The sequence below is a fragment of the Ranitomeya variabilis genome, chromosome 1, assembly GCF_051348905.1.
Source record: "Ranitomeya variabilis isolate aRanVar5 chromosome 1, aRanVar5.hap1, whole genome shotgun sequence".
NCBI lineage: Eukaryota > Metazoa > Chordata > Amphibia > Anura > Dendrobatidae > Ranitomeya > Ranitomeya variabilis.
This window is the reverse complement of record NC_135232.1, coordinates 509,008,236-509,021,538: the sequence shown is the minus strand read 5'-3', so window position 1 is coordinate 509,021,538 and position 13,303 is coordinate 509,008,236. Positions and strand designations below refer to the sequence as shown.

Sequence of the window (13,303 nt, the reverse complement as noted above, 5' to 3'; positions counted from 1 at the left end):
TGAATGAGTGTTCCTAGAAAAGCTCGTTCAAGGTATCCATGCAAGTTTTAATTGTTACAGTTTGTGCTACTTTAAGAGGACCCCGATTGATCTGATATTTATGTCCTATCTTAAGAACTAAACCCCATTTAATCTTTCTGAAAACTAATAAAACCCTGTCCAGTGTAAACCAGTATATTGCAAATAACAATGGATGTTTGTAAAGGTAAACCTAGTGTTGGCACCATATATTACATTTTGTATTTTTTGTACAGGGTGGGAATCATGGAAAAATTGCTCTAACTGCATATGTTGCAGCGGCTCTGCTGGAGACTGGAGTCACCTCTGAGGTAAGGGCCAAAGCAAATATTCTAAGTGCTAAACATATACTAATTCCTTCCAAGTATTTGAACTAGAATAGAAGACATTATAGACATAACCTAAGTGTTCCAAAACATCAAATAATGTTCTACCATAAAGAATTATAGCCGTTTCATCTTTTACTCATCTTTTCCTTGTTTTCCTAGGAAGAAAAAATTGCTGTTTCAAAAGCCAAAGAATATTTGGAAACCCACATGTATTCAGCAAATGACCCTTATACCACAGCACTAACTACATATGCCTTGACACTGTTGCGTAGCACTTATTCTTCTCTGGCTCTCAGGAGACTATTCAGCTTGGCTATATCAAAAGGTATCTGCTCCTCACTTGTCTGAAAAATACTTGATAATCATTCACAATCTATGTTTAATAATAATTGGTCTTGCTTCATTTAAGATGGTTTCACTCATTGGAGCTTGACTGGCTCATTGGCAACAGAAGAGGACACATTCATGGGTTTCAGTGATGGACTATCACAGTCAGGTAACACATAGACACATGCATTATTGTTAAATGTTCAATAATCCGTAGAATGTAAGTCCGCAATGACAGGGTCCTCTCCTCTCTGTATCAGTCTGTCACCGTAAATTTGTGTACTGTAAATGCTATCTATAACCCTGTATGTAACCCCTTTCTCATGTACAGCACCATGGAATAATAATAATAATAATAATACAATAAAAATCCAAAACACATTAAACTCTTCTATTTTCTTGAGAAGTTGATAGATACCAAATTGTGTCAATCTGAAATAACTGGTAAACCAAATACCCTCCCCACTACTCTCTTGATACCTGATACTATAAAGCATATAGTTTAATTATGGCCTCTTCTTTTAGAGTATATTTTTTGCTATATTTATAGTCTTATCAGTAGTGTAAGTTGAAACTTGTGAACCTCGATGCAAAATCTCCAAGAGGACCCTCAACTAACACAGGTGTTTTATCATAATGGTCTTTTCATATGGGGCAAAGGAACCTTTTGTGCAATTGCATCCCCTGCAACAGTTACTCCCCTTCATTTAACCTATCTGTTGTTAAGAATGTATAACATTTTCCAAAGTAACCACAGTGGGGCTTGATCGATAGCAGTGTGAGAATGAATGCATTTGTACAGGAAAGATAAATATCTTTGTACCGTGTTAGCCAGTATATAAAAAAATATTTAGAATTGAGAGTCCTCAGTGGTTGATACCTTTTAATGGCTAACTGAGAAGATGGTAACAAATTGACAGCTTTCGAGACTACTCAGGTCTCTTCCTCAGGCATAGACTAATACAAAATCTGAAGAATCACATATTTATGCACAACACAGCAGAAAGATAATGCAATGGATAAGACAAGTGACGTGAAGCAGAGCTATCATTATGGGAGAGGGGGATAAACAGTTGTGTCCATAAATATTGGAACAGTTCATTGATAAGGAGTGTGAAATGTTTTATTGTCCTCTGGTTGGGGTCTAGTTTTGTGATGTGATGTCCCCACAAGGTCGGAGGAGCGAATTCCTTAATTGATGTAAAAAGACATAAATACATGAGACACATTCATTCCTGCACTAAGTGTGTCAAAGGTCATCAGTTTATACTCCCAGACTCTTCTGTCTCTCTGAGATTTTAGATTACCTTTTAATACAAGTAATTTTATGTCCATGGTGCTGTGATCAGGGAGACAAAAATGTTTGGCCACAGGTAGATCTATTCTTTTTTCTCTTATTGTGTGGCGATGAGAGTTCATCCTTGTTCTCAGTTTTTGCCCTGTCTCCCCCACATACAGACCCCCAGCTGGACATTTGGTATATAGAATTAGGTACACCACATCTAATGGTGGGTCTGTATGTGGAGGAGACAGGGCAAAAAGTGAGAACAAGGATGAACTCTCATTGCCACATAATAAGAGAAAAAAGAATAGATCTACCTATGGCCAAACATTTTTGTCTCCCTGGTCACAGCACCATGGACATGAAATTACTTGTATTAAAATGTAACCTAAAATCTCAGAGAGACAGAAGAGTCTGGGAGTATAAACTGATGACAACCTTTGACACACTCAGTGCAGGAATGAATGTGGAATGTATTTACGTCTTTTTACATCAATTAAGGAATTTGCTAATCAGACCTTGTGGGGGCATCACAGCACAGAATGAGACCCCAATCAGAGGACAATAAAACTTTCACACTCCTTATCTATAAACTGTTCCAATATTTATGGACACAACTGTTTATCCCCTCTCCCATAATGATAGCTCTGCTTCACATCACTTGTCTTATCCATTGCATTATCTTTCTGCTGTGTTGTGTATAAATATGTGATTCTTCAGATTTTGTATTAAAAGTCTCTGCCTGATGAAGAGACCTGAGTAGTCTTGAAAGCTTGGAATTTGTTACCATCTTCTAAGTTAGCCATTAATAGGTATCAACCACTGAGGACTCACAATTCTAAATATTTTTCTACATTTGTACAGCCTCTGAAGGACCTAGGAGGTCCTGTAATGAAGTTCCAGACATGATAGGGGGATAGCTGATGTGGAGCTTCTACAGATAAAAAAATGAGAGAAGCTTCAAAAATCAGTAATAATCAGCTGTGCATCAACTTCTGTAAAGATTAGTGGTTATGGTGCTCTTGTTATCAACAAAAATTGTATGTTAGGGATTATTTTTTAGAAGATTCTGAATGCATTTGGCAGTATCTTACATTGCAAGCCTATATATTAACTCTTTGCTGGACTCTTCCTGTTCAGCGCAGCAGCCCGAACCTTTCCGGGCACATGACAGCTGATCTATAAGGTTGACATGTGCCCACAAAAGCCACGGATGGAATCGCGATCCAGTAGCGGCTGTTAACTAGTTAAATGCCGCTGTCAATCTGTGACGCAGCATTTAGCTTGCACTTACCGGAAGAGCGTTGCTAATCCCGCCCACGGTGACCCTGTCACATGATTGCGGGTCACCAATGGGTCGGCATGACAACCATAGGTCTGTTGTCATTGCCAGATTGCTATGAACACCACCCCGTGATCGGCGCTCATAGCATGTGAGCATTTCTGCTACACACAGGCGATCTGATCATCACCTGTGTGCAGCAGAGGCCATCAAAGTACTGCAGCTTTTAGTGTCCCATGGAGACTATTGAAGCATGTAAAAACTAAAAAAAATTTTTTTAAAACATATTAAAAAAATAAAAAAATATAAAAGTTCAAATCACCCCCCTTTCGCCCAATTAAAAATAAAACAATAAAAAATAAATAAAATACACACATATTTAGTATCATCGCGTTCAACATCGCCTCATTTATCAATATAAAAAATGAATTAACCTGATCGCTAAACGGCATAATGAGAAAAAATTAAAAACATCAGAATTACATTTTTTTGGTCGCCTCTACATTGCAATAAAATGCAATAATGGGCTATTGTATCTACACCAAAATGGTATCAATAAAAATTTTAGCTCGGCGAGCAAAAAATAAGCCCTCACAAAGCCCAAGATCACGAAAAATAGAGACGCTACAGGTCTTGGAAAATTGCGCCATTTTTTTTAAAACAAATGTTAGGGGTCGAGTTCCCGCCTCTGCACAGGGGGAATCTCAGGCCATCTCCACTGCGGTCTCCCATTCTTCTCCTGCCGCAGTGGAGCCTGCTCAGCGGAGACGTCGGTCCCAAGGTCTTGCTCAGTCCCACTCTGTACAAAGAGTTACTGCTGCTTTTCCTGCTTCTGCCATTGAAGTCAGTGCTGGGCAGTGGCGAGCAGACGTTTCTGGGACTAAGTCCTGCTCTTCTCGTTCTGAGCATGCCCTGAGTAAGATCTCTCAGTGGAGATCGAGGGTCACATGGTCAGATACTGCAGCTAAGTCCATTGATCCTTTCAGGAAGGTCCTGTAGGTGCTAGGACTAAGTCCTGCTTGGCACACACTGAGCATGCCCAGGGCAAGATCTCTCAGTGGACATTTAGGGTCACATGCTCAGGTATGGCAGCCTCTCATTGGTCCTTCTGGGAAGGTCTTTTACTTGCTGCAGCTATATAAGGCTCGCATGGCCGCACGGCAATGCTCTAGTATTGCTTTCATTTATGTACTTTGTGCAAGTGTGGTCTTGTATGTGTGTGTTCAGGGACCCGGCTGAAATAAGCCCCTAGAATGCTGGCACCTCCGGCGAGGAGTTTCGTGTGCGTGCAAGACCACTGACTGCTCTTGTTTAGACAGTTATCCTGTGCCTCTGTGGAGTCTAACAGGGCGCAGCGCTTTGTGTTCACGGCTGCTCTGTGAAGTAACAGAGTTAGCTAACACTGCTATTAGTTCCGCTATTTACTAGCAGCAGGTTCTCCTGCACGGTGGACCCCGGGCTGCGAACGCATCTATCCTAATAAAATATATACTTTCATTAGGTGCGTTCCGCTAGCCCTATCATAACATAATACTAGCGCCAGGGTCTGGCTAGTAAATGGCGGACATACAGCAATATTTGCGGTATATCCAGCAGCTGCAGGGTAGGTTGGCGGCTCTCGAGAGCTCACCTCAGCTGTGGATATTTCTACAGTTGCTGTACAGGCTGCTAGCGTGGCTGCAGCAACTTTGTCCACTGCCACCCTGTTCCGACATTTTCGCGCCTCCCGCTCCCAGAAAAATTTTCTGGAGAAAGCAGATCTTGTAGGGGATTCGTGAGTCAGTGCTCTATTCACCTTGAGCTTCTGGCTGCACGTTTTCCAACAGAGCGGGCTAAGGTGGGATTTATTGTGTCCCTCTTGTGGGACAGGGCGTTGGAATGGGCTACGCCGCTGTGGGAGCGTGGCGATCATGTGGTGCAGAGTGCTCCGTTGTTTCTGAGCACTCTGAAACAGGTCTTCCTAGGACCTCAAGTCACCCATGATACGGCGCTCCAATTGTTGGCATTAACTCAGGGTGAGTCCTTGGTCAGCCAATTCGCCATCCGTTTCCGAACTTTAGCTTCAGAGCTGGAGTGGTCGGATAAAGCCCTTATCCCCATATTTTGAAGGAGGCTGGCTGATCACGTTAAGGACGCTCTGGCCGCTAGGGAGATTCCAGCCACACTGGAGGAGTTAATAACTGTCTCTACCCGCATTGACCTCCGTTTTAACGAGCGGAGGTTTGAGCGAGCCCAGTGTAGGCAGAGGTTTCGGCTGGCTCCCACCTTCGCCAGACCTCTGGAATCTCCGGTCCTGGTTCCTGAGTCATATGAGGCCAGGGAGGTGTCACAAGCGGGTTCTAAGTCCCGGACCGCTTGGGCATCCAAGGTTCGTCATGTTTGCCAGCAGTCTGGACATCTTGCCACCAGATGTTCTCAGCGGTCGAGGAGACGTCAGCCTCTAGTGGTAGTCGGGGGAGGTACACTAGATACGGCGACGTTCGCCTCAAAATTGTCCTTTAAGGGGACAATTATTATTGGCTCATCTTCCCACTCAGTAGAGCTCTGCGTGGATTCTGGGGCAGAGGGCAATTTCATGTCTTCCGCCTTTGCCCAACGTCACGCAATACCCCTGGTTATGCTAGCACAACCAGTTACGGTACGAGTGGTGAATGGGTCGACACTACCTTCACAGATAACTCACCAGACCTTTCCTTTTACTCTGTCTATGTCGCCATCCCATCAGGAGACAATATCTCTGCTCGTCATACCTGAGGGTATTGATGAGGTCCTGTTGGGGATACCTTGGTTACGGTACCACTCTCCACATATCGAGTAGTCTTCTGGCAGAATTTTGGGATGGGGTGAGTCTTGTGAGGGTAGGTGTCAAAGGGAGTGCGTTCAGGTTGCTACTACTGAGGTACCCGCAGATCTATCCTCTCTTCCCAAGCAATACTGGTCTCATGCGGACGTGTCCTCCAAAAAGGCGGCGGAGACCCTTCCGCCTCACCGCCCCTATGACTGTCCTATTGTCCTCTTGCCTGGTGCTGAGCCTCCCCAGGGTCGAGTTTATCCATTATCTCTCCCGGAGACGGAGGCTATGTCTCAGTACATCTAAGAAAATCTGGCAAGAGGGTTCATCAGGAAGTCAGTGTCGCCTGCTGGGGCTGGGTTCTTCTTTGTTCAGAAGAAGAATGGGGAACTGCGTCCATGTATTGACTACAGGGGTCTTAACGCCATCACCGTTAAGAACAAATACCCATTACCCCTGATATCTAAGCTTTTTGATAGGCTACGGGGAGCAAGAGTATTTACAAAATTAGATCTGCGGGGTGCTTACAATCTGATTCGCATCCGTGAGGGGGACGAATGGAAGACGGCTTTTAACACCAGGGATGGGCACTATGAGTATCTGGTGATGCCCTTCGGGCTCTGTAATGCCCCAGCCGTTTTCCAAGACTTTGTGAACGACATCTTCCGGGATATGCTCACCACCTCGGTCGTAGTCTATCTGGATGATATTCTCATCTACTCTCCAGATATCGACTCCCATCGGAGAGATGTTCGCAAAGTTTTTGACCTCTTACGGGCAAACTCCCTCTACGCCAAATTGGAAAAGTGTGTGTTTGAGCAGGAGTCCTTGCCATTTCTTGGTTATATCATCTCTGCCCAGGGTTTGGCTATGGATACTGCCAAGCTACAGGCTGTGATGGACTGGCAGGAACCCCATTCTCTTAAAGCGGTGCAGCGCTTCATGGGGTTCATTAACTACTATCGACAGTTCATTCCACACGTCTCAACGTTGGTAGCTCCCTTGGTTGCCCTTACCAAGAAGGGAGCAAATCCCAAATTGTGGTCTGTGGAGGTCTCCAAGGCCTTTAATTCCATAAAGTCACATTTCACTAGCGCTCCCATCCTACATCGCCCCGATGTAGACAAACCCTTTATCATGGAGGTGGATGCCTCATCTGTTGGTGCAGGAGCAGTCCTCTTCCAAAAGGATGCTCAAGGTCGGAAGCATCCTTGCTTCTTTTTTTCAAAGACCTTTTCGCCAGCAGAGAGGAATTATTCCATTGAGTACAGGGAGTTGCTGGCCATGAAATTGGCCTTCTCGGAGTGGAGACATCTCTTGGAGGGAGCTCGTTTTCCTTTCCAAGTCTTCACAGACCATAAAAATCTGGTGTACCTACAGACAGCCCAGCGGTTAAATTCTCGCCAAGCTAGATGGTCCTTGTTCTTCTCCCGGTTCCATTTCACCCTCCACTTTCTTTCTGGGGAGAAGAACATTCGTGCCGACGCTCTCTCTCGCTCCGTGGTGTCATCAGTGGAGGAGGAAGAGGAGCCTCGGCTTATTTTCCCCACTGAGAGCCTGAGAACCGTAGCCCCGGTTTCGCTAGAGTCTATGCCTCCGGGCAAGACTTTTGTACCACCCAATTTGCGACCGGAGGTTCTCTCGTGGGCTCATTCGTCCAGGGTGGGTGGACATTTTGGGACAAAAAGGACATCTGAGCTGTTGGCGAGGACGTATTGGTGGCCACATATGGTCCGTGATGTCAGGGATTATATTCTGGCGTATGTCTCCTGCGCCAAAAATAAGTCTCCTCGACAACGGCCAGCTGGGTTACTCTATCTATTGCCGGTGGCAGACAGGCCCTGGGAGATGGTCGGGATGGACTTTGTGGTGGGTTTGCCCAAGTCTCGGGGCTGTACCATCATTTGGGATATCACCGATCACTTCTCCAAAATGGTGCATTTGGTGCCGCTTCCGCGGTTACCTTTGGCACGGGCTTTGGCAGCGTTGTTCATAAAGCACATCTTTCGCCTACACGGTATGCCAGACAAGATTGTCAGTGACCGGGGTCCCCAGTTTGCGTCTCGGTTCTGGAGAGAGCTTTGTCGTCTTCTCAGCATTGACTTAAATCTCTCATTCGCATATCATCCCGAGACGAATGGATTGGTAGAGAGGGCCAATCAGACCTTGGTCACATATCTGCAACATTTTGTTTCAGCCAGACAGGATGACTGGGCATCCTTGTTACCGTGGGCAGAGTTTGCGCTGAACAATGCGGTTGCCGACTCCACTGGACAAACCCCATTCCTCCTCAACTATGGTCAGCATCCGCGGGTACCTGTGCCTATGCCCGTGTCTTCTGCCGACTCCAGGGTGGCAGACTGGGCTGTGGAAGCACGGGATATTTGGGACCGCACTCAGGATGCCATTCAGGCCTCCAAGGAGAGAATGAGGTCCTCCGCCGATGCACATCGGCGCCCCGCTCCGACCTTTGCTCCTGGCGACTTAGTGTGACTCTCCGCCCGTAACATCAGGCTGCGAGTGGAGTCCGCTAAGTTTGCACCTCGCTACTTGGGTCCTTTTAAGGTCCTCGAACAGGTTAATCCTGTGGTCTATCGTTTGGCCCTTCCGCCACGCCTGGGTATCACCGACACCTTTCATGTGTCCCTCTTGAAACCCATATACATGTCCCGGTTTTCTGAGTCATCTGCTGGGACATCAGGTTCGTCTACGGACGATTACAAGGTGAACGCTATTTTGGGGTGCAAGGTGGTACGTGGCAAAAAATTTTATTTGGTGGATTGGAAGGGTCATGGTCCTGAGAGTCTGTTGAGCACATTCGGGCTCCGCAGCTCATTGCTGCCTTCGAGCGTGGTGAGGCCCAAGGAGGGGGGGTAATGTTAGGGGTTGAGTTCCCACCTCTGCACAGGGGGAATCTCGGGCCATCTCCGCTGCGGTCTCCCATTCTTCTCCTGCCGCAGTGGAGCCTGCTCAGCGGAGACGTCGGTCCCAGCGTCTTGCTCAGTCCCACTCTGTACAAAGAGTTACTGCTGCTTTTCCTGCTTCTGCCATTGAAGTCAGTGCTGGGCAGCGGTGAGCAGACGCTTCTGGGACTAAGTCCTGCTCTTCTCGTTCTGAGCATTCCCTGAGTAAGATCTCTCAGTGGAGATCGAGGGTCACATGGTCAGATACTGCAGCTAAGTTCATTGGTCCTTTCAGGAAGGTCCTGTAGGTGCCAAGACTAAGTCCTGCTTGGCACACACTGAGCATGCCCAGGGCAAGATCTCTCAGTGGAGATTTAGGGTCACATGCTCAGGTATGGCAGCCTCTCATTGGTCCTTCTGGGAAGGTCTTTTACTTGCTGCAGCTATATAAGGCTCGCATGGCCGCACGGCCATGCGCTAGTATTGCTTTCATTTATGTACTTTGCGCCAGTGTGGTCTTGTATGTGTGTGTTCAGGGACCCGGCTGAAATAAGCCCCTAGAATGCTGGCACCTCCGGCGAGGAGTTTGTATGCTTGTGTGTTCAGGGACCTGGCCGAAATAAGCCCCTAGAATGCTGGCACCTCCGGCAAGGAGTTTCGTGTGCATGCAAGACCACTGACTGCTCTTGTTTAGACAGTTAACCTGTGCCTCTGTGGAGTCTAACAGGGCGCAGCGCTTTGTGTTCACGGCTGCTCTGTGAAGTAACAGAGTTAGCTAACACTGCTATTAGTTCCGCTATTTACTAGCAGCAGGTTCTCCTGCACGGTGGACCCTGGGCTGCGAACGCATCTATCCTAATAAAATATATACTTTCATTAGGTGCGTTCCGCTAGCCCTATCATAACAACAAATTTTGGATTTTTTTACCACTTAAATAAAAAAGAACCTAGACATAATGATAAAAACACCAATGCACACTGCACCCTGGTGCTCACAAAAAATTCTGTTCAAGCTGCTGGCAACTTGGCAGGCTATGTGTGCAATCCTGCCCACGCAATTAAAAGAATATGTATAGCAAACAAAAAGCTACTGCGCTTCCAATGTAAAACCACAATGTGCACAGGTGAAAATACGCTGCAGAGGAGGGAAGGGCAGTTTCAAACTGTACAATCAAGTAGATAAGTAGCACTTGCTATAGAGTGCCTGGGAATGCTGAACATCCTGTTGTCCTAGTACTAGAAGCAGAGCTTGGGTATGGCAAGCAGCAGTGGGCAGCGTTCTCCCATTGCTGGGTGATCCCGCTGCACTCGCAAAAATATGAGGTGGCGGTGAGCTCTGGCCGGAAGCGCCCCAGTGCAGTAGTGAGGTGAGCGGGGGGTGTGGTTTTGGTGATGTCACCTGTCCTAAGCAACGGACTTGTGTATTGGCCAATTATCGACGCGTTTCGAAGCACTCAGTCCTTCTTCCTCAAGGCCTTGAAGAAGTGCTACGTTATCTACTTAATTGTACAGTTTGAAGCTGCCCCTCACTCCTTTGCAGCGTATTTTCACATGTGCAGATTGTGATTTTACATTAGTAGGGCGGCAGCTTTTTGCTTGATAAAAGAACCTAGACATGTTTGGTGTCTATGAACCTGTAATGACCCGAAGAATCATAATGGCAGGTCAGTTTTAGTATTTAGTGAACATGCTAAAAAAAAAACGATTGTGTAATTGCACTTTTTTTGCAATTTCACCGCACTTGGAATTTTTTTCCCGATTTCCAGTACATGATATGTTAAAACCAATGGTGTTATTCAAAAGTACAACTTGTCCCGCGAAAAACAAGCCCTCACATGGCCATATTGACTGAAAAATAAAAAAGTTATGGCTCTGGGAAGAAGGGGAGCAAAAAATAAAACCGCAAAAACTGAAATACCTGTGCTTGTTAAGGGGTTAAAATCATTTTATTGTCAGAGTTTCTTGATTAAATCTTATATATTGGGGTGATTCATAAAATATCACAAAACTCTCACATTTAGAATTACATTTTTTTAATGGAATATATGGAATGTATGTACCGTATTTTAAGGTATTTATAAAAGCAAGATATGTTGATATCTCATTTGAGTCTTCCCAGGTTTATTTGTTGAAAGCATTCCCCAACATATACTTCCACCAGAACGCGTCTGCATGTGCCCCTGTATAGCCTTACAATGGCATATATCACCAAATGGCACAAAAGTTAAAAGAAAAAGTTATACCTTAAAGCAGAGGTCCCCAGCCTGTGGCTTTAGAGCCACATGTGTTGCGCGGGTCCATGATGTGTGGCTCACGGTGGTCTGTCAGCTTGGTGCACCAGGTCTAGCATCAGCTATGAAGAACAAGTCTCTGGATGTTGACTTTTTTGAGTAGCCTACGCAACAGAGCAGATCCAGTTGTGCATACTGGCTTTGGGGGTTTAGGGAAAGATTAAATATAGTAATCTGAATATATTATAATACTGCCAGTCAAAGGATGTTCTTGAAGCTGGATGTGATAGTGTTGTGGGAGTACTTGATGCTAGAATACTTAATCTGGCTAAGGCGGGAACCCCTGGATCTAGGTATACTGCCTCAGTCTGATTTCTGTGAGAAAGCTTTGGCTGTCAATATGTGAGTAATGGAGGCTTTGGGTGTCACTACCTTGCAGGGAGGGGGGGGCAGGAGCAGGATATCACTACTTTGAGGATAGTTTGAGGGTAGTGGGGGTTGAGGTCTGGATTTGGCTCAGAACTCTCTTTCAGGGCTGAATGGGGCTCTCAGTTAAGAAAGGTTTGGACCACGTCTTATAGTATAAATTATTATTTCAGGCCCACTGCACTTTCCTGTTCAGGTAACAATAAAATGTGCTGATGCAATTTAAACCATTGGAGTCCAACAGAGACCAAAAAGACATTCTTTTGTCCTTTCTCGAATGAATTACATTTTTTGGCACATTTTCAGATTGGAAATAAAAATGTGAACAGTGTCTACGTTGCAGTCACCTAACTGTTTTTTTCTATATTCAATCATTTAGTGATTTCTGCAGAAGTAGAAATGACTGCCTATGCTTTGCTAACTTATACCCTACTTGGAGATGTGGCATCTGCTCTTCCAGTAGTGAAATGGCTTTCCCAGCAACGAAATGCCCTGGGGGGATTTTCTTCGACACAGGTTGGACATTCAATCATAATGCCTTGAAAACTGCATCATTCTGATTCTAACAAAATAAAATATTTCTGGTTTCTGGGAGAGATAGAATGCAGATCTGTGGTTTAGAATATATAATAATAATATATTATAAGATAATCTTGTTTGTCAATTTGTGTAATGGGAAGCAATACAGCTCAGGAGTATTTAACTAGTTTTCCTAAAGGTGCGAAATGAAAGGATGGCATCTTGTTATCGTCTCCCAGTCTTTGTAGAACTATTTAAATAAAGATTTACTATTTGTCAGCTGAGAGAAACCAGGTAAAACCCTAAATTAATTAAGACCCCTGACACATACAACTTATTAGATCCCAGACCAGACACATAAAATTAATTTAGACCACTAAAAATAAATTTTGACCCTAGGCTGACCACAGACCATACCCGACCCTAAAATGAATAAGACACTAGACCAGAGCGTTATAACTAGACAGACCCCACACCATACACCTAAACTGTATTCAGAGAAAAATGGGATAAGCCAGCACATCTAGGCTGTTTTGGCTGAAATGCAGGAGAAAGCACACTCAAAAAAATTGCAGCATGACACTACGACATTGTATATGAGAATCATCGTATTTATATTTATTTATTTTATTCTCTTATTTAGCGCAATTAATTCCCTCTTGGTGTCACAATCCAAATTTATGTATCTGTATATCTTTGAAGTGTGGGAGAACACCGCATTACTCAGAGGAAAACCCCGCAATCGAGTGGCGAACATACAAACTCCTTGTAGATGTTGCCCTTGGTGGGATTTTAACCCAGGACCCCAGTGCTGTAATGCATGAATTAACTGAGTGACAGTGCTGCCATAATACTACTATATTTACTGTGTGAGGTTTTATTTTGTGATCAAATTGCGTAAGGCTATCCTTCAACAAAACTTTTGGACCAGGTGTACTAGGCCCTAATGGTTGTTCAGATACTGAAACTTGCATTGCATTCATTTCAATATGAATACCGTACATTCATATTTTAATTATAACCTCTATTGATAATTAACACTATGCAAAAAGTAATTGTATAGCGTTAACATTTTATACTCACAGGTTACAAAAGTATTATCTTGTACTACACATCTTTGTATATTCATGACATTACTTGAGAGCACACTGTGACAAATGACATAAACGGTTCTCCCAATGTGGTGAACATTAGT

The 13,303-nt window shown here is 44.6% G+C and overlaps 1 protein-coding gene across 2 annotated transcripts in view; it reads left to right on the top strand.

Annotated features, from left to right (window-relative positions):
- Positions 1-13,303, top strand: part of CPAMD8 (C3 and PZP like alpha-2-macroglobulin domain containing 8) — a 500,517-nt gene that overhangs the window by 362,059 nt on the left and 125,155 nt on the right. For both annotated transcript variants that reach the window (XM_077253153.1, XM_077253145.1), the window contains exons 29-32: positions 255-329; positions 507-672; positions 757-843; positions 11,969-12,105. In XM_077253153.1, coding sequence (XP_077109268.1) covers positions 255-329; positions 507-672; positions 757-843; positions 11,969-12,105 — 465 coding nt within the window. The remainder of the gene's footprint in view (positions 1-254; positions 330-506; positions 673-756; positions 844-11,968; positions 12,106-13,303) is intronic.